This window comes from Sprattus sprattus (genome assembly GCF_963457725.1).
Source record: "Sprattus sprattus genome assembly, chromosome: 10".
In the NCBI taxonomy this organism is placed as follows: Eukaryota; Metazoa; Chordata; class Actinopteri; order Clupeiformes; family Clupeidae; genus Sprattus; species Sprattus sprattus.
In genome coordinates, this window is record NC_137908.1 from 29,775,813 (window position 1) to 29,796,033 (window position 20,221).

Below are 20,221 nucleotides of genomic sequence, written 5' to 3' on the forward strand. Positions count from 1 at the left end.
ATCATTCTGGACACACTCCATCTGCCTATCTGACGACTCTACGCAATATCAGAGCGAAGATGTCTTCACTGCACATATGACAATGGATACACATCAAACGGTCCCATGTGGAAAGCGTGTTTCAGGGCTTTATCACTAGTTTGGTCGTTGTGGGAAGCCAAGTCAGGTTTGAGGCTAGGCGTCAAAATTCCACTGGAGGAGATAACATGGAGACCATATTCTACAAATTACAACTCAGCAGGAGAGAGAAAGAGAAAGAGAGAGAGGGAAAATGGAGGGTGGGATAGTGGAGGAGAGTCAGACCAAAGAGGGCAGAAGATGGAGCTAGCAACAGAGCATGACTGAAGACAAAAAGACATAAAAAGTATGGAGAGAATGATGCAGAACACAGCACAGAAAGTGAAAAAAAGAGGAGAACTATGAGCCTTGGGAAATTAGCTGTGTTATGAGAATAGAGGGAGGCAGAGATACATAGAATAGAAATGAGGGAGAAAGGGAATACCAGCTGCTCTTTTTGTAATGAGATTACCCCATCAAGTGACAGGCATGCTCTGCTGATTAGCGTGGACTCTGACTCGTAGAGTATCCTTCACGTGAACCTAGTTTGGGCTGACCTGGCTGCACCGGCTGGACCCGTCCCCTAAGGTCTCAATTCAATTCAATTCAATTCAATTTTATTTGTATAGCGCCATAACAATACAATTGCCTCTAGGCGCTTAACAGAGCCGAGAGCCTAAACCCCCTTAGTGCATGCACAATGGCAACAGGGATAAGAAAAAACTCCCTGTTAGGCAGGAAGAAACCTTAAGCAGAACCACGGCACATAAGGGGGGACCCAACTGCTTGAGGTCGAGTAAGGAAGGTGGGAAGGGGGGAAGGGGGAGGGTTGTGTGGCAGAAGGGGAAGGGAAACAACAGGGGGTGGACACAGCCAGCATTTGCTTGCTGGACATAACATGTATGTATACAGACATCAGGTGGTAAATACATGATACAGGCAAGACAGAGAAACGTTTCAGTGGTGGCAATAATGTATATGTGACAGTCGCAACACGCGCCGTATGCTGTACAGGAAGCAACGAATCAATCAACCCAAATCACACTCAAAAAGAAGCTCTCAGCACACCTTTCTTTTTCCGAGCTGGTACATGAGTGATTCAGTCGGCTCCTGGCCACGGTACAACATACGCTGTCTATAGCCCAGTTTTGTTGGTGAGGGGGGTATTGCATGTCTTTAGATGGTTTAGTATATGTGGAGATTTTAGTCGTAGGCTTTGTTAGGGTTGCAGGGCAGAGTGCCCATTTGGCTGGTGACAGTCGCAACGACTTATTCCTTGAGGTAGTTTGGAGCCAGGTCGTTTATGGCTTTATATGTTTGCAGGAGTACTTTGAAATCGATAATACTTTTGACGGGGAGCCAATGCAGAGAGGCGAGTACCGGTGAGATGTGTTCATATTTTTTTGTTCTAGTGAGTGTGCGAGCGTTCTGTATAAGTTGGAGGCTCTTTATTGTGTTGATGCTGCATCCGGACAGGAGAGCATTACAGTAGTTTAGGCGGGAAGTAATAAATGCGTGGATTAGTTTTTCTGCATCTTGGGAGGGATAGGACCTTTCTAATTTTGGCAATATTGCTTAAATGAAAAAATTATGTCTTTGAGATCTGTCTTGGTTGATAGTTACACCAAGGTTTTTGATGTAAGTGTTGGGTGTTGGGAAGCCATTGAGTGTGGGTAGATGGGTAGATAGTGTAGCTCTCAATTGATCGGGGCCTACAAGCATAACCTCAGTTTTATCAGAGTTGAGGAGCAGGAAGTTGTTAGCCATCCAAGATTTTACATCATGGAGGCAAGTTTCTATCTTGGGTAGATGTACAATTTCATCAGGTTTCATGGATAGGTAGAGTTGGGTGTCATCAGCATAGCAGTGGAAGTTAATGCCAGGTTTCCTTATGACAGCACCTAAGGGTAGCATATAAAGGGAAAAGAGCAGTGGTCCAAGGACAGAGCCTTGTGGAACACCTTAGCTAACTCTGGTGTGATTTGACGACTTCTCATGGACATGGACAAATTGATGGCGATCAGAGAGGTAAGATCTAAACCAAGATATAGTGCACAGCCTTTGATGCCAACGTAATGTTCGAGTCTCTGTAACAGGATATGATGATCTATAGTGTTGAAAGCAGCACTAAGGCCTAAGAGAACTAGTATTGAGGTGCACCCATGATCAGATGCGATTAGTAGGTCGTTCAGGACTTTGACTAAGGCCGTTTCAGTGCTGTGGTGGTCCCTAAAACCAGATTGGAAGGTTTCTTTAATTTAGTTTTGTTGTAGAAAGGAAGTCAGTTGCTTAGCTACTAGTTTTTCAAGTATTTTTGACAAGAAAGGGAGGTTAGATATGGGTCTATAGTTAACTAGATTATGGGGATCAAGGTTAGGTTTTTTGAGAGATGGTTTTATCACTGCTATTTTGAATGATTCAGGGACGTATCCTGAAATTAGTGAATTATTCATTACATTGAGTAATGTCTCACTTAATAAGGGAAGTGCATGTTTAAGTAGTTTTGTGGGGATAGGGTCTAGTAGGCACGTCGATGATTAAGATGAGAGGATCAAGGAGTTTAGTTCAGGGAGGTCGATGGGTGCGAAGGATTCAAGGAGAGCAGCCGGTTGAGGGGGTGTTGCCATGGCGCATTTTGGAAGGGGTGTAGGGTCACAGAGGGGGAGGAGACTATGAATTTGTTCTCTTATTTTAAGGATTTTGTTATTGAACAAGGTCATGAAATCATTACCACTAAAGATTATGGTCGAACAGAATGTTTGATTGTGTTGTGATTTTTTGTTAGCCTAGAAATAGTGTTAAATAGGAACTTTGGGTTGTTTTTATTACTATCAATCAATGAAGAATAATAGGCTGATTTCGCCTTAGAGAGTTCTCGTTTATAGCTAAGAAGACTATCCTTCCATGCCAGGAGGAATACCTCAAGTTTGGTGGAGTACCATTTTTTTTCTAGTTTTCGTGTAGTTTGTTTAAGTGCACGAGTCTGATGAGTGTACCATGGGGCCAGTTTTTTCCGTTTTCTTATTCTCTTTTTTAGTGGTGCAACAGCGTCAAGGGTTGAGTGCAGCGCATGTATGACGCCTTCGGTTAGTAGATTGATATGAGGTGGGGAAGTGCGTACGCCATTTACTTTGCCAGTGGTAAAAGCTGAGGCGAGGGCGACGGGTTGTTTTGATATAAATTCAGCTGTAGTCCTGTCGGATAGACAACGGCTGTAGAAGTGGGTTAATTCCGATGTTGGACGGAGTTCTAATTTCATGTTGAATGTAATTAGGTGGTGATCTGAAAGGGTAGTATTTTGGAGTAGAACTATAGGGCGGTCAATTTCTAGGCCATGTGTTAATACAAGGTCAATGGTGTGATTATGGTAGTCAGTTGGTGTGTTTACATGTTGTGAGAACCCAATAGAGTCTATCAGTGATTAGAATACAATTGTAAGGCTATTATTTTCATTATCCATGTGGATATTAAAATCTCCCACTATCAGAATTTACAATCAGGGCGGATAGGAAAACGGAAAATTCGGATACAAATTCAGTGTAAGGACCTGGTGGTCTATATAATGTCACAAGAGTGACCGGGTTAGTGGCTTTTCAGTTTGGATGCATAAGATGAAGTACAAGGACTTAAAATGATGCAAATTTAAATTTAGGTCTTGGGGAAATACATAGATTAGCGAGGGAAATTGTAGCAACTCCACCTCCACGTCCAGTTCTGCAGGGGATGTGGCAGTTAACATGACTAGGAGGGGTAGATTCATTTAGGGCTATGAATTCATCTGGTTTTAACCAGGTTTCAGTTAGGAAAAGTATTTGGATGTTGTTGTCTGTTATCAGCTCATTTATAAGTGCACCTTTTGATGTTAAGGACCGAATGTTAATAAGGCCCAGTTTTAGTATTGTGCAAGTTTCATTTTGTGCTGATAAGGTTTGTATCCTTATTAGATTTTCCTGATTACAGTTTTTCTCCGTTGCTAAAACTCAATTTTTCAAAACATGCCTCTGTTTCTCTGAACTCTGAACACAAATCCCAAAACCCCTCACTCAAAATGCAAAACCCTTTATATCTCTTGCAAAATGCTGCCTTGCTTTCAAAACACTATTATGTCACCTCAAAAGGGTATTTTGTTTTCAAATGACAAACACAGACCATTATATGAGTAGACATTCTAAGCATCGATTAAACACTGATGTGCTCAATGGAAAACACTACTATGAAATGGGAAAACACTAGTATGGAAGGCCTTATCAGGAGCATTATGCCTTTTCATCCCCAGTGTAACTGTACGCTTTCTCCTGTTCTAAAATATTGTAACTGTATAATGTTTTAACTCAAATATAAAACAACTCACAAATATACAGTAACAACTTAAATATTTCTTTTTTTTTCAAAAGTGCTGTAGCCTTTCCATCAGAGCAAACACAACAGAATGTGTAGATGATTTGCACAGAACAAACAATAGGATATTGATAGTCAACAAAAAAAGAAAGAAAATGTAAAATAAAAAAGGACAAAAAAAAACTAGACTGCATCCTGTTCTTGCTCAAGACAATATCGACAATTGTTGTGTTGTGAAACATCTGAAAATATCATTGGATTGGATTACAATACTGTACAGTAATGTTTCAGTGCTGATAGGACGTAATCAGTTGTGGAAAGGTATATGACTTACTTGCACATAGTCATATCATACTGTAATTGTTTGACTCTATCAGAGTTTTTGTCAAAAGGCACCCTGTACACCTGCTTCATTCTCAAGGTGTTCTGCCTTAGAACATGGTCCACTGTGGCTAGCTCACTGTATTGATGTTTAGGAATATGTCTTGGTCATCAATGGTTGCACTTTGTATTTGTTTATAATTTTACAAACAGTACAATGTAAAATACTCTAAATACAAGAATACTATGCTCCTGATAAGGCATTCAAACTAGTGTTTTACTGTCATAGTAGTGTTTCTTACCCATTCTCTCTTCTGAATCTCCGGAGAATCGATGCAACTGAGAAGCGGCTTATTTTTGGTGGAACCCTCTGGCCAGCCTCCTGCATGGTCAAACCATGATTGACCACAGTGGCCTGAATCTCATCAGAGATACAGTAATGTCTCTCCTTCTTGCGCTTCCTCTTCATCATTTTCCTCCTCCTCCTACTCCTCCTCTTACTCTCACTCCTCTGCCTCTCTGATCACCTCTCACTTCAATGTTGCCATAAATTGTTTCCCAAACCAGGAGCTAACGTTTTGATTTAAAATAACACAACAGCTTTTTGCCATTTGAATAGCAGTGTGTTCTGTGTGAAAACAAGGAGGTTTTGTTATTGATCAAGTGTGCAAAGTAGAGGGGATGGTGTTTAGTGTTTTGTAGAAAGTGTGGTTAACAATTGAAATCTGTGTCTAAAGCAGAGAACTGTGTGTTGTGTTTTGAAGAAAGTGTGGCTAACAATTGAAATCTGTGTCTAAAGCAGAGAATTGTGCTTATAGTTTAGCAGAATTGGTTTAGGGAGTTGGCACATGAGGTACAGGTTGTGGTCATTGTGCCATAAGCTCCAGTTTTTCAGTGTTAGCAATGGAGAAAAACTGTCATGCTTCTTAAGTGTGATTTGCGTTGGGTTTATGTATTCTGGGTATGGATAACGTTTGTATGTGGTTTAATATGGGCAGAGAGTGGACTGGTGCAGCAGAAGTTAATGTGGGATAATAGGTCTGCCGTCCAGTTCTAGTTATTGATTGTCAGTAGTCAGAGATGGGCAGTATTTCAATTACTTGTATTTGAAATACTAGTTAATTTACTTTTGAGTATTTTGTAATTTGTATTTGATAGGGCCGATAAAAAATGGAATGTAATTTGTAACAAAATACTTTAGAGTGGAGTAATTTTGTATTTAAAATACTAAAAATACTTTCTCCAGTGTTTAGGCAGGAGATTGTATTCTGTCGGATTCTACCACTAGACCATCTGATCTGCCTCTGAATGTCATTGTCGAATCAGGCATCAGTCAATTTGCCAAAAGTGGTGCTTCTTATGGCCCGCCCCTTTTTGGCGCGAAAAGGAAATCACCCCAGATCTCTCTCATTGACTCTCATGTTAAAGGCATAATATGCAGGATTCCCTTGGAGCTCCCCCTAAAGGTTTTTACTAGTATTAACGTTTACTCCAGTGTCGTAAAAACACATTAACGATAGGTGCATGTTCGAAGTCGCGCTGCATTCACTTGTATACCGGTGAGTGGAGTCAGTGAGTGACTGCATAGTTTTATTCATTGTGATATCGGAGATGAATGCTAATTCAACCAAAAGAATGACAACATTTAGTTTAGAAGAAATACCGATCGTGTTTTGAGCCTACAATGTTTTCTAAGTGTTTGAATGTGGAGTCGCCTACGTGCGATCTATTACAATATTGTAACACCAAAAAGCTACAAATTCAGAATTTACATTAGAAAGTGTAATGACATTGGAACGTGTAATTTATTATAAGCTAGCCAAGTTAGGTTCCCATGGTTGTAAATTACTACGACTACTTACTTTACACATCTCCGTGAGACAGGGATGACACTGAAACTGATGAGTCTGAAGATACAGCCTATTCTTTCATAAATTACATCGGCAGGGATTTACATCTCAATACATACATTTTCGTTGTTTTATCGACATAGGACAGATCACAATAGCTAACGTCAAAGACATGGTGATGAATGATGATCAGACTACGCAAGCTTCGATTATAAAGGGCGTGGAGGCCGGGGATCTATATGTCATTGCGTAATCACTGCCAGAAAGCAGGTCGAACTACTTCCGCACGAGCGGCGGGCATCGCCAAGAAAGTTACATAGCGTAGTAATTTGAGTACAGACCCCCGAAGGCAGTGAAGGAGGCGGAAATCGCCCTATTAAAAGTCATTGTAGCGGCACAATTTTTTTCAAGCTGTTATTTTAAGGTACAATTGTTACATACGGTACCTTTAAATCCATTTTTTTCACAAAACAGGGCTCAGTTCGAAAACTTAGACAGCTGTCTTGATCCTTGTCAATTTATCTTCATTAGTACACCGACTAAATGGAGGTTCTTTCAAAGAGCGAATCGAGTTGTTGCACTGAACGTTAGCCATCTTGACAGAATGTGACTTGATCAAAGCCGAATGATGTCCTTACTCCTTATACGCAATTACGTATGACGAAAACATGGTGGGGATAGCCTCCCGGAAGCCATAGAGATTGCAATGAGAGCCCTGTTTTGTGAAAACATGAAAGTCACACAGCTCCTGCCTGCAAAAATATTTATATATACAAAAGCAATCAAGTTGTTGTCTTTTAATAGCTTTGCTTAGTTACACTGCCATTCTGTGACTGTTCTTCGTTTTTTACTGGGTTCACCAGAGCTTTGTGTAGGCCCTACATTATAGAGCCCCATAGCCAGGGCCCATAGACATATTTATGTCAATCTAAATATTCTGAATAGCTAAGTCACATTGCCAAAACTACTGGTGTTTACCTATATTCAGCGAAAAAATTACACTGACAGGTGTAATAGGCGGAATATGTGTGCGGGGGCAGGGGCGTGGTGGCGGCAGTTACAAACATGAAAAAAAGGATACGGGTCTCAAATGTTTGGGAACCACTGCCTTACAACACTGACAAGGGCCCGTCATAATAGCCTGCACCTGGGCCCGTGATAACTACGTTACGCCACTGAATAGCCCAAACCTGAATGTTCTGCTATACCAAATTGAGAGAAAACTGAAAATTCAGAAAAAGTATTTCCTGTATTTTAAAAATACAAAATGCATGTATTGTATTTTGTTACATTTTCTGGCAACAGTATTTTGTATTTTATTTTGATACATTTATTTGAAGGGTATTTTGTATTTTGTATCAAAATACATTTTGATGTATTTTTGCCCATCTCTGTCAGTAGTACGTTTTGGCTAGGTGGTGTTTTAAGTTTTGAGAAAGGAAGCTAGCACCCTCTTTAGAGGGGTGGATGCCATCCTTCTGTAGTAGCCTAGGCTTCCTCCAAAAAGTTGGCCAGTTATTTATAAAATCTACGTTATTGCTTGAACACCATTTTGCTGGCCAGTTATTAAGTGCCGATAGTCTACTGTACATTTCGTCGCCGCGGTTATTAGGCATGGGGCAAGAACACACTACAGAGTATGCCATTTGTGTTGCGGTAGTGAATAACGATTTAAAGTTTAGCTTGGTGGTTTCCGATTGCCGTAGGCGGACATCGTTTACGCCTGTGTGAATAATTATTTTAGAGAATCTCCGATCAGCGATTATTTTTAAGTGGGATTCGATGTCATTTGCTCTAGCTCCCGATAAAGTTCACTGTTTGTGACGGGGTTGCGAGTTGAATATGTCTCAGGGTGGAGTCACCAATAACAAAAAAGTGATTATCAGAGTGGATGGTGGGAACAGCGGCTGAATGAGTGGGATCTTGGGGCCGGGGATAGTGTCTTGGGTTCGGGGATACAGTGTGTGGTGGCAGTGCTTCCAGAGGCTCCCTGCAACGGCTGTTCCACCGAGGGCTGGAGAGGAGAGGCATTGTCGGGCTCAGCAACAGGAGGAAAAGGTGCCGATCGCTTGGAGACTGCCTTCTGCTGTCCTTGGGAGGCTGGATTGTTAGACACACACACACACTCACTGACACTGACACTGACAGACAGACAGACAGAGAGACACACAGACAGAGACACACACACACACACACACACACACACACACACACACACACACACACACACTCTCTCTCACACACACACACACACACACACACACACACACACACACACACTCTCACACACACACACACACACACACACACATACACACACACACACATACACTCACACTCACACTCACACAGACAGACAGACAGACAGACAGACAGACAGACAGACAGACACACACACACACACACACACACACACACACACACTCACACATGCAAACATGCACATAGCATTATGTTCACACAACACGTGTGCACACTCTTACTGCACGCTGTATTTTGTACACTGTCTCACCGTGAGAACAAGAAGGCTTAAGTTATCAGAAAATGTAAATATTTGGGTGTTGAGTTGAAAGTTCCCCTGGGAAAGCTGTAAAGGGTGATGTTTCTCCCTCCTGCTGCAGGGTTTATCCACTGTGCTCTTTGTTACCTGAGAAACTAGGGTCGGCTTGACATAATGTCTTTACAAATACTTGTATGAGCCACAGATTTTCCAAAGGGATAAAAAAAACATCATGCAAGTGCAAACATATTACAAAGTACGCAGATACTCATGTACAGCAGACACACTACATACCACTGAGAACAGAAAAATATTACAGACAAAGATAGGCGAGATCTTAGTTAGTAATACTACTCAGTTTGGCCAAAATAAATAACAAGATTAGGAAATGGGGCTCTCTCACGCAGTCCACAGTGGACCAGCTGATGCCCCCTGACACGTTTTTCCCCACGGTCCCTGGCCTAGATGTCTCTAACATCTAAAAGGAGCAAATGATTTGTAATCTGTCCAACCTTGTACCCAAATTCAATTTCACCAGTCCCATGGTTTGGATTTTGGTTTTGGATGAAGCCGTGGGTGTAGTAATGGGCCTCACATGCCCCCAAGTCCTGTGTCAGAACTCTGTTGGACCAGGCCGTAACATCAATTGGAGACCTCACGGACCAAACTGGAATTTCTAATAACCACACCCCCGCAGGAAAGAGTGGAGGTGAAATATTTTACTCTGTGGAACTCACCAGATTCCTCCCTTTTGTGTCAGAATTACGATTTTACTCTAATTATTTATAGTGGCACAATAACTATCGTATCATAAATATTACTGTAATGTTTACTAAATCTATGTTTGATAAAAATGTTTGTTGTATAGCCATGTGATATGTATGCATGTGATGTTGTATACTTGCTGTCATTTCTTCATCTGGATACAAGTCATTTGTCATTGTGATCAATTAATATTGATATTAAGACTAAGAATCATCACTCAACTACAAGGCTTAAAATGGGGCCTAAAGCTACTAACCTACAAAGCATTTACAAAGCAAACAGTGGAATCAACTATAAGTGGAATCAACTATAGGCCAAAAATGCATGTGTTTCATATTTATACACAGTACTGTATATGTATTATTATTGGATTAAGCAGTGCAATTTGAACCCATAAAGACCTTAAGATTATAAGTCTTGAAAAAATACTTTTTTATATATATATATATATATATATATACATTTATATATAATTCAAATTACAGTTAAATAAACTAAACTTGATTTTAGATTTGCTCTGAAATTGGTTTAAAAGTTTGCGGAATGAAATTGATTTTTAGCTTAAACCCATTAGTTACGTTCGAAATGCTTTAGATTTCCAGAAATGTTTCACTTTCACTCATAATGTACCAAATTGGACCTCAAATCCAATCAGCTGTTTAAACTTCTGACACACCTTTTTATACAGAAGCATGCCATTGGTTGTGGATGGATACAACAGGCAGTACTGACCACTCAGCAGCCTTGTTTGGCGCTTTGGTCCAGCCCACTGCATATATATCTAAACTGGCGAGTAAGTGCTCATTCACAATAACCTGCTCAAGTGATTTTTCTCCTGCATCCACAAGTTTGGGTCCCTCAGCATCCACAACCTTTGGCTAAACAACTTTTGGTCCGGACCAGGAACCTTCAGAAGTGAAACATGCATAGTAAAGACCAGATTTGGTAAGTCTGACATCATGCCAGAGGGGGACATGTGATTTGCACATAGTCTCTCCCTTATTCACAAAAGCAGTTCAGTAAATCATGCTTGTTTTTTTCCGGTGCCTTCTGTGTTGTCAGTGTTAAGAAAAATGACTGTGTAAAAATGTGCATTGTGATGAGGGATTCTGTGTTGAGGATAAGTAGCTTTAGCAATGTCTTGGGCAAAGAGAACATTGTAATCTGTAATCCTAATTACTTAGTTTCTGAGTACTGCCAAGCAAATCTGTCAGTGAAAGTCTTGTTTGTGTGCTTATGAAAGACTAAAACATTATTGTACATTGGAATCCTCCCATGCACAAAAAGGCTTTAAATGTTCTTTATCACCTATTTACATCCTAACAATACTGCAGAATGATCATCCATGTAAACTGGATTTCTTTCCACATGCATCGCATCCTGCCAGAACTTGTGGGTCTCTGTAGGGTACTCACAGAGTGATTCAAACAATGCATCTCCCTGACATTACACGGATACTTTGAAACAATCTCTGACGTAGTGGCCTAAATTGACCACTGTGGAGCATTATTCAGCACACAGTGCCTATTACCCCTGCAGGCATACCGCATTCTCTAGGGGCATGCCTGCTCTGTAAATGCTGGTATTCACTCCAGTGGAACAGTCTCCCGCCTGAATTGCTGCTGATTCTCTGTGCCAGACACTGTGTTTTTATTAAGATCACTGACACTAAATCTGTGAGCCAGACCTTCTGCAATTGGTCACACTAGTTCTCTTGGTATCCTATTGTGTGTATACACTTGTCTGACACTGTTTTATTCTGCAAACCTTTTTCTTTCTCTCACTGTCTCTCTTGCTCTCTGTTTAAACATTCTCTCTCTCTTTCTCGCTCTTCCTTCCACCTGTCTCTCACCTCAGTTATGAAGACTACCAGCAGACAGCCGACTGGCTGCTCTCCCAGACGCAGCACCGCCCCAAAGTGGCCATCATCTGTGGCTCGGGGCTGGGCTTGCTTGCAGATGCGCTCAAGTGCCAGGACTCCTTCAAGTACGCAGACATCCCCGGCTTCCCACAGAGTACAGGTGAGACTGAGGCACTTCCAAACAGACAGCCAGTAAGACAGACAGACAGAGGCAAGAGCCAGATATAGACTATGTGGTTAAAAAATATATAGTGGAGCTCATGTAAACTGTTAAAGAGACTATACGATTTAGGGACAGGGAAGGATATCAGGAGACAGGCATACTCTACAGACTGGGAAAAAATTGCTTGCTTCCAGAAAAAGGGCCTTCCTTTGGGAAGCTGATTATTGCTGAGCCTAAACGTCTGCATTCCAGTTATGTGGTCTCTCTCAAACAAATGTTGGTTTGTGATACTGACTTATCAGGTGCTCAGTGTCATTACGTTAAGTCTTCAAAGACACTAAGCTGTGATTGAGTAAAATGCTTCAATTAGAAGAACTTGAGATCTTAGTTAGGCCTAGGAATTTTTTTTTTGTGTTTCCTGTTTCCCGACCGACCCTAAAAAAAACTGCCGACCCTAGACTTTTTTTAGGGTGGGCCGCGTTTCCCTATCGATCTCCCAAAAAAAAAAAAAAAAAATAATAATAATTTTCATTCTGAACTGTTTTCTTACGGACTTCGGAAGACCATAGTCAGAAAATATCTCTGAACCAGTGTTTCCCCTACCATTATATTAGCCCCGCACCCCCAACGGCACCCCCCGCCCCCCCCTGGAAGGTCAAGTAAATTTTGCTCAATTTTATTTTCTATAAAGCACCAGATCACAGCGGAAGTCATTTAAGGTTACCTTTCCTATGGAACAGGTCTATATTAAACTAAATGTGTTCTTTTATTAAACTTAAAGGCACCCAGTGCAACTTTCGAGGCTTAAAAATAAACTTTCAATTTCTAGTCTTTTTTACACGTAGTAAGTTTCAATAACTCCATACCATTACATACCGACATTCAAGCAGCAAAGATGAAACGTCGTTGTGTGGTGAGAACTGATAGAAAATCGATAACAACAACAATCGCCGCCATTTTCTTTATTACAGTGCATGAAATGCCCTGTATTGTTATTCCTAGGCTTCTTCTTCTTCTTCTTCTTCTTCTTCTTCTTCTTCTTGTTACCTTTTTCTGCGATTAATTCAGCCCGAACCACTTAACATAGAAACTTCATTCAAACTTTGTCGCGTAGGTCTTGTAAACGACACTTATGCTATGTATTTTTCACTTTTCTAAACTTTATACTTTTTAAGATATTAAAGAAAAACGAATATAAATTTCTCCCATTGACTTACATTGGGCCATTATGACATCATAATAGGGTCTTTAAACTGGCTTGCACCTGTGCTTTACTCTGCCGTGCTAAGGCAAAAGACCGTAACTTCAAGTTTGGTCAAAAATGAGTTTTTGACGTATTTGTAAAATATCAGCAGTAATTAAACAAATGTACTGATATTAAATGTACTACTAACATGCCATTATCAAATTAAAGCCAGTGACATCAGTATTTTGGTTGATTTCACGATGTATAGGCTACCGACAGTTAGCATACCAAGCTAGGTAGCATTACCATTAGAATTGCATGGCAGATATGCTAAGCTATCGGGCTATTCCCCCACCCAGTGCCTGTGGCTAGTCCGAAAAAGGTGCATCTAAATTGGGTAACTTCGCTTGGCGAGCAGGGGCATGTTGAGGGGGAAAATGGGCCTCATTCTCTATCGTTCTCTCTCTCTCTCTCTCTCTCTCTCTCTCTCTCTCTCTCACACACACACACACACACACACACACACACACACACACACACACACACACCCCAATGGACTGACATAGATGTTTTATGTGTTTCATGTGACAATTCAAGTTCATTGTTTTATGTGCTTAATGTGATAATTCAATGGTGTGTGTGTGTGTGTGTGTGTGTGTGTGTGTGTGTGTGTGTGATAATCATTGTATTGGTAATTGTGATAAATGAAATAGTATTACTACTGATTAATTAATAGGGTCATTATTCCATTGTTATCATACCACCGAGCTTTAACATAGAAGTTACTGCCTTCTGCCTTAGTATGCTTCACTGACACCTGTGCCAAATCCAAAGAACCTCTTCTCTCTCTGTCCCTCTCAATTTAACTGTAACTAGGAACATTAAGACACCATCCATTCTCTATTTTTTTTCTCTCCATCTTTCTCTCTGTCAACTTTCTCTCACACTCAATCTCTCTTCTTCACTCCATTTTTATCTCCTTTTTTCAATATTTTCACTCTCTCTTTATCTCTTCATCCAGAGCCACTCTTGTTCACTCTTCTTTCCTTCTTCCACTCTTCTTTCCTTTCTTATTTTCTTCTTCCATTTTTCTTTCCTTCTTCCACTCTTCTTGCCTTTCTTTTTTCCTTCATCCACTCGTCTTTCCTTCTTCCACTTTTCTTTCCTTTCTTCACTCTTCTTTCCTTCTTACACTCTTCTTTCCTTTCTTCTTTCCTTCTTTCACTCTTCTTTCTTTCCTTCTTTCCTTCTTCCACTCTTCTTTCCTTCCTTCACTCTTCTTTCCTTTCTTCTTTCATTATTTCACTCTTCTTTCTTTTCTTCTTTCCTTCTTCCACTCTTCTTTCCTTTCTTCACTCTTCTTTCTTTTCTTCTTTCCTTCTTTCACTCTTCTTTCCTTTCTTCTTTCCCTCTTCCACTCTTCTCTCCTTTCTTCACTCTTCTTTCCTTTTGTCTTTCCTTCTTCCACTCTTCTTGCCTTTCTTTTTTCCTTCATCCACTCTTCTTTCCTTCTTCCACTTTTCTTTCCTTTCTTCACTCTTCTTTCCTTCTTACACTCTTCTTTCCTTTCTTCTTTCCTTCTTTCACTCTTCTTTCTTTTCTTCTTCCTTTCTTAACCTTTGCATTTCATGCACTGGTATTTCCTTCAGGAAATGCATTTTCTAGTTTTTTTTTTAACCTGCAATAAATAAAGCAGGCTTCCAGTCAATGGAAAAATGGCTTCTCCCCACCGGCGATTGTTGTTGTTTACGATTTTCTATCAGTTCTCACCACACAACGACGTCTCATCTTTGCTCCTTGAATGTCGATATGTAATGGTATGGCGTTATTGAAACTTACTACGTCTAAAAAATAGTAGAAATTGAATGTTTATTTTTCATTGAATGTTTACATAAAGTTGCACTGGGTGCCTTTAATAAAAAGCCTTGTGTTATTTATCTTATTTACACGACGGCATGTAATTTTGTCTCTAGATGATCGCGCGTGTCCTCTGCTCTCTGTATCGCGCAAGTGGAGTTCTGCCCCGATGTGTACACGTTACTTTCGGTTTGAAGATAAGGTCGCAGCTAGTGTTGAAGAATGGATGACTTGAAATTTGGCAACTTTAAATTAACATAGCCTATGAAATTGAACAACATCAACACCTTTACGGATAAAATAAATTAACAAGGATAGCAAAACAGATTGACAAGCATAGAATGAGAACGGCAGAAATGACGAGAGATCACAGTGACACAGGCTGTTTTTTTTCCGTCATATGTGAAGACTGAGACGTTCATAACATTTTATTCCGTCATTTGTAATGTCAACAGGTGCACTTCATTGTGGACAGTGGCGTAACTAGCCCTATTGGCATTTTTTTTTTTTTAGATAGTCAAATTCACACCTAACAATCCCGCCTGTCTGAGTCTATGGTCGCAAGCGCACAGCTCTGCTTGGTCGTAAGTTAGTGAGCCTCGCGAGCGTGCAGACATACGGTGATAACGTTTAGTAAACAGACTTGGAGCGACTGTCCGACCCAAGCTAGTGAAATCTGCCATAATCAGCTGCTGGATATAAAGGTAGCCTATAGCACATTACGTTTAAATAGAATGTTCTTTGTGAGATTTGTGAATGTCTGATGGAATGGAATTAATGAGTTTGTGAAATTACTTTTGGATACTTGAACTTTTGAAAAATAATAAACCAAAAAAAAAACTGGAAAACTTTACTCTGACTCTGAGCTTGTGGCCATACCCACGGATAGACGGTTACCAGGGGCTTGGTCAGTCACAATTGTTAAAAAAAAGGGTTAAAAAATATATATATATATATATATATATATATTTATCTTATTTATATATTTAAGAGTTTAAAAAATATATATTTAAAAAAAAAAAGATAATCCCTACCTACATACCCTAATTTTTTCAGGGCTGAAACAGGAAACACAACATTTTTTTTCCTAGGCCTTACCGCCTTCATGAAAATCTTTGATCAACTGATTGAGAAGAGTGCTGCACACAGATACTATTTCAGCATTCCATTGAACCTAACCTTAAAACCAGTGGCGGTCCGTGCACGACTAGGCCTTCAGCGATGTCCTACACGACAGTTAAACTGAGTGAATCCACCTCTTAATACCATCATTATGACGCCATGGCTCTCGAGCCATATATTTATACAGAAAGGCAGTATAAGTGAGCATTGCATCACCTTAACATAGTCGAGTACAACAGACTTATATATATATTTTCGGAGTATTTAAAATCAATACACTCGTATTAACAATCAAGAGTAGTAAACTGTCATTTATATGATCGCTTGGATACTGTCACAACTTAAAAATAAAAGGCGATTTTCAGGGATTAGTCTGCAAAGTTTTATTAAGACCACCGAAAGTAGCCTATGAGAGCTTTAACAAATTTGTCCACTAAACATCGCACTGTCCCACCTTCAAAGCAGTTACATTAAACTGACCCGATCCTCACGATATCCAGTTTTTTCTTGAAAGGTCCATCTTGAAAATGGCGTTTTTATTATATTAGCGACCAGATCGATATCTCCTCCTCTTTCAGCCATTGTGGGTTGAAAATAAACTGAAATTTACGTTTTCGCTAATTCACCACCACCATTCGCCAACTAAAATGAGCACTTCCTGAGGCACTGCCTCACGGTGCAAACCCATGACAGCGACGCGATCAAATTCCATCGCTTTGAGTGGGCGTGGTGTAGCGTGTGGAAATAGCATACAGTCCTACAATTTTCAAACCGTCAAAGACGACACCAAACAATCTCATTGGCTGCTGCCGGGAAATATCGCTCCTCATTTGCATAAGTTTCAACATGTTCGAATTTTCAACGGACGCGTCGCTCAGATCGCTCATTTACGTCACAATGGATTGGCTCCCGTTGAAATGCATTGGGTTTAGAGATCGCGTCGCTCACAACGGTGGCATGGGTTTGCACCGTCAGTCTGCCGCACTAGAGCGTATCCAATCAAAGTACGTGTAAGTGTCACGTTCAACGTGATGCCTGCTAGCTCATAGACATATATAGACATATATATGTCTATGTTCTATGTGTTAGCTGGCCCCAATGTCGCCAACTCGAAACAGCCAGTTGTGATAACCAATCAGATGTACAGGCACCCTCACTGTTAATTCTGAAGGCCTCGGGAAAGATTTCTCGGAGCCTCGCAATACATGATAGCTGAAATATGATTGGATGAAAGCTCTAACATAAATAAACAACGCTGGAAGCTATTAAATGAAGAAAATGTACTAAGGGGAATAATTTAATACATATTTATGAAAAGAAAATATTAAATTAAATGTATTTTATTACATTTCTTTTCTGATGAGTTTTAGGCCAGCAGAGAAGGCCTTGCTGGCCCTGACGGAGCACCACTGCTTAAAACAAAAATAAAAAATGAACTGCATACCTTGCCTTATATTATTGATGTTGTTAGAATTGAAGTAGTAGACTAAAGATTAGGAGTAAGAGTAGAAGCTCAATTGGATAGTCACACGAAATGCTCTGAGATTGTGTGTGTGTGTGTGTGTGTGTATGTATGTGTGTGTGCGTGCGTGTGTGTGTGTGTGTGTGTGTGTGTGTGTGTGTGTGTGTCTGTGTTTGTGTGTGTCTGTGTGTGTGTGTGTGTGTGTGCATGTGTGTGTGTCTGTGTGTGTTTAGTGTGTGTGTGTGTGTGTCTGTGTCTGTGCATGAGCATCTCATTGATGTGTATGCCATCCCCTCCTCAGTGCAGGGACATGCTGGCAGGCTGGTGTTCGGGGACCTCAAAGGGAAGACGTGTGTGTGTATGCAGGGCCGATTCCACATGTATGAGGGACACTCACTGTGCAAGGTCAGTAGAAAAGAACCCTGAAACACCTCTCCTTTCTCACGCTGCACTACATTTCCTCATCCACAAATAAATAATCCTCTCAAGGTTTGTGTTGCTATTGCATCCTCACACCACATTCCCATTCATTCAGTTTCATTGGGAAATAGCGCATTAAGTGGTGCACACGATTTGCCCACATTAGTTGGTTACCATGTACCCATGTGAGTGCCCAGATCCTGGGGACCCACCACTGCCAGATCACATGCCTACGTGCTGCCAACCATCACATGCTGAGCAGCAGCGCAGCACTCCTCAATGCTACCATTGTGTCCGCGAGAATTATGTTACGCAAGGCAGGTTGACATTAAGGCAGCCTCTCGTACAGTAGTCAGCTTAGGGAGGCCGGATGCACCAGGATCATTTCTGATTTAAAGCAAGCAACCACACGTTACCATTACACATGCACATACCGTACATGCCATTTTTTGCTGTTTCATTCTACCCCTAATTCATTTCTGACTTTCGTTCTCAATCTCTATCTCTCTTTCTCTATCCATCTTTCTCTCATGACAGACGACCTTTCCTATAAGGGTTTTCAAGCTCCTGGGCGTGGAGACCGTGATTGTCACAAATGCGGCTGGCTCACTGAATGACACCTACCACTGTGGTGACATCATGATCATCAAGGACCACATCAATTTCCCGGGCTTGGCTGGATTAAACCCTCTCAACGGACCCAACGAGGAGAAGTGAGTTTCAGTATTCCACTATGTGAGATGGGTGTGACAAACGCCATGTCTGATCATGACTGAAGTGCCTGCAGACCCCACAGCCTCCACAGTGACATCTGGTAGACATTGCTCACTGAGCTGACAAAACTGTAGGAATCTAACCCTAGATCTGCTACACTCCCACTGGCTGTCTACGGTGTCAGTCATTGCCGACACTATGAAACAGCTGCCTGCAGACATGGTTGTTTCGCATGTCATGTCAAATGTCATTACCTCAGTGGCAGCAAAGCTAGGGATCTCTTGTGACTGTGTCATAATGTAGCCTACTTTTATACAAATCCACACAGCACCTGACAATCCACAGAGCAGCTCTGTTAGAACCTGATTTGGTTCAGTTGCACTGAATTCTCCCTCCATATTCCATGCTTCTGAGTGGGACCTTGTGGATGTGGCATCAGTAGTGAATAGGCTAATTAAAACAGTGTCAGTGTCACATTCAGCAGAATATTTTGTATACAGAGCTGCTACCAATCAAGCCATGGATAAATTAAGTGTTACCAGCTAGGCTATAAAAAGTAGTTAATTTAATCAGCAATCATTATAACTCTCTCTTTACCTTCAGGTTCGGACCTCGGTTCCCCCCTATGTCAGGGATTTATGACAAGCATCTGCGGCAAATGGCTTTTGACATCTGCAAGACCATGGGCTTCTCACAGTTTGTGCAGGAGGGCGTATACTGTATGGTGGGAGGCCCAAACTTCGAGAGCATCGCTGAGGCTGGCCTTTTACACAAACTTGGTGTGGATGCAGTCGGTAAGGACCCCTCAGTGTGCAGTTCTTACAAATCCGTGTCGGATGTTCTCATAGTAAATGAGTAAATGAAAGTTTTTTTCTCATAAACTGTGGACAGATCTAACCCCAGCTACATGACTGAACTGAGTGCTTATTAGGCTACAGATAGTGGACATTAACCCTGCTCCTGCTAACTCCTAGTGAACTCTGCGTCTGTCTGTCCTGTGTCTTATAGGCATGAGCACGGCTCCAGAGGTGGTGGTGGCAGGCCACTGCGGCATGAAGGTGTTCGGCCTATCCCTCATCACCAACAAAGTGGTGAAGAGCTACGAAGACACCGAGTCCGTTAACCATGAGAGTGTCCTGCAGGTCGGTAAGATGCGCTCGGAGACCCTGCAGACACTGGTCACAGAGTTGGTGAGCCGCATGGACATCAACAACAACACTGCGTGATGACAGAATCATCATCATCATCATCATCATCATCATCAACAACAACAACAACAACAACAACAACAACAGCAAGGAAACAGACTGCAATGACAGTACACTGCCTGGCCTGCTCCTTTCACATGAAACCGAAACACTTAATACCAGAATATTTGCAGCTATTAGATGTGGTCAGAAATTCAGTCAGAAAACTAAAGTACACTGTTAAGTGTGAAAATGTAACAGTAGAAGAGTCCATTACAATAACACAATCTTTGACATGTTTTCTTGTGCTGTCATAAGTTTGAATAGTAATGTTTTCTTGTGATTGAAAGAATTACAATTCCTCTTTACATTTCACACAGTCTTCCTCAGCAATGTGAAAGTGTGCAACAGTGGAACA

General features: G+C 41.0%; 1 protein-coding gene across 1 annotated transcript; it reads left to right on the plus strand.

Annotated features, from left to right (window-relative positions):
- Positions 1-10,753: 10,753 nt before the first annotated feature.
- pnp4a (purine nucleoside phosphorylase 4a) lies at positions 10,754-19,842 on the plus strand (the record flags this gene model as incomplete). The annotated part of the gene is made up of 6 exons (XM_080845771.1): positions 10,754-10,776; positions 11,689-11,852; positions 17,784-17,887; positions 18,440-18,615; positions 19,220-19,410; positions 19,625-19,842. The coding sequence occupies 6 exons, from the start codon at positions 10,754-10,756 to the stop codon at positions 19,840-19,842; spliced, it is 876 nt and encodes a 291-aa protein (XP_080701897.1).
- Positions 19,843-20,221: the final 379 nt, after the last annotated feature.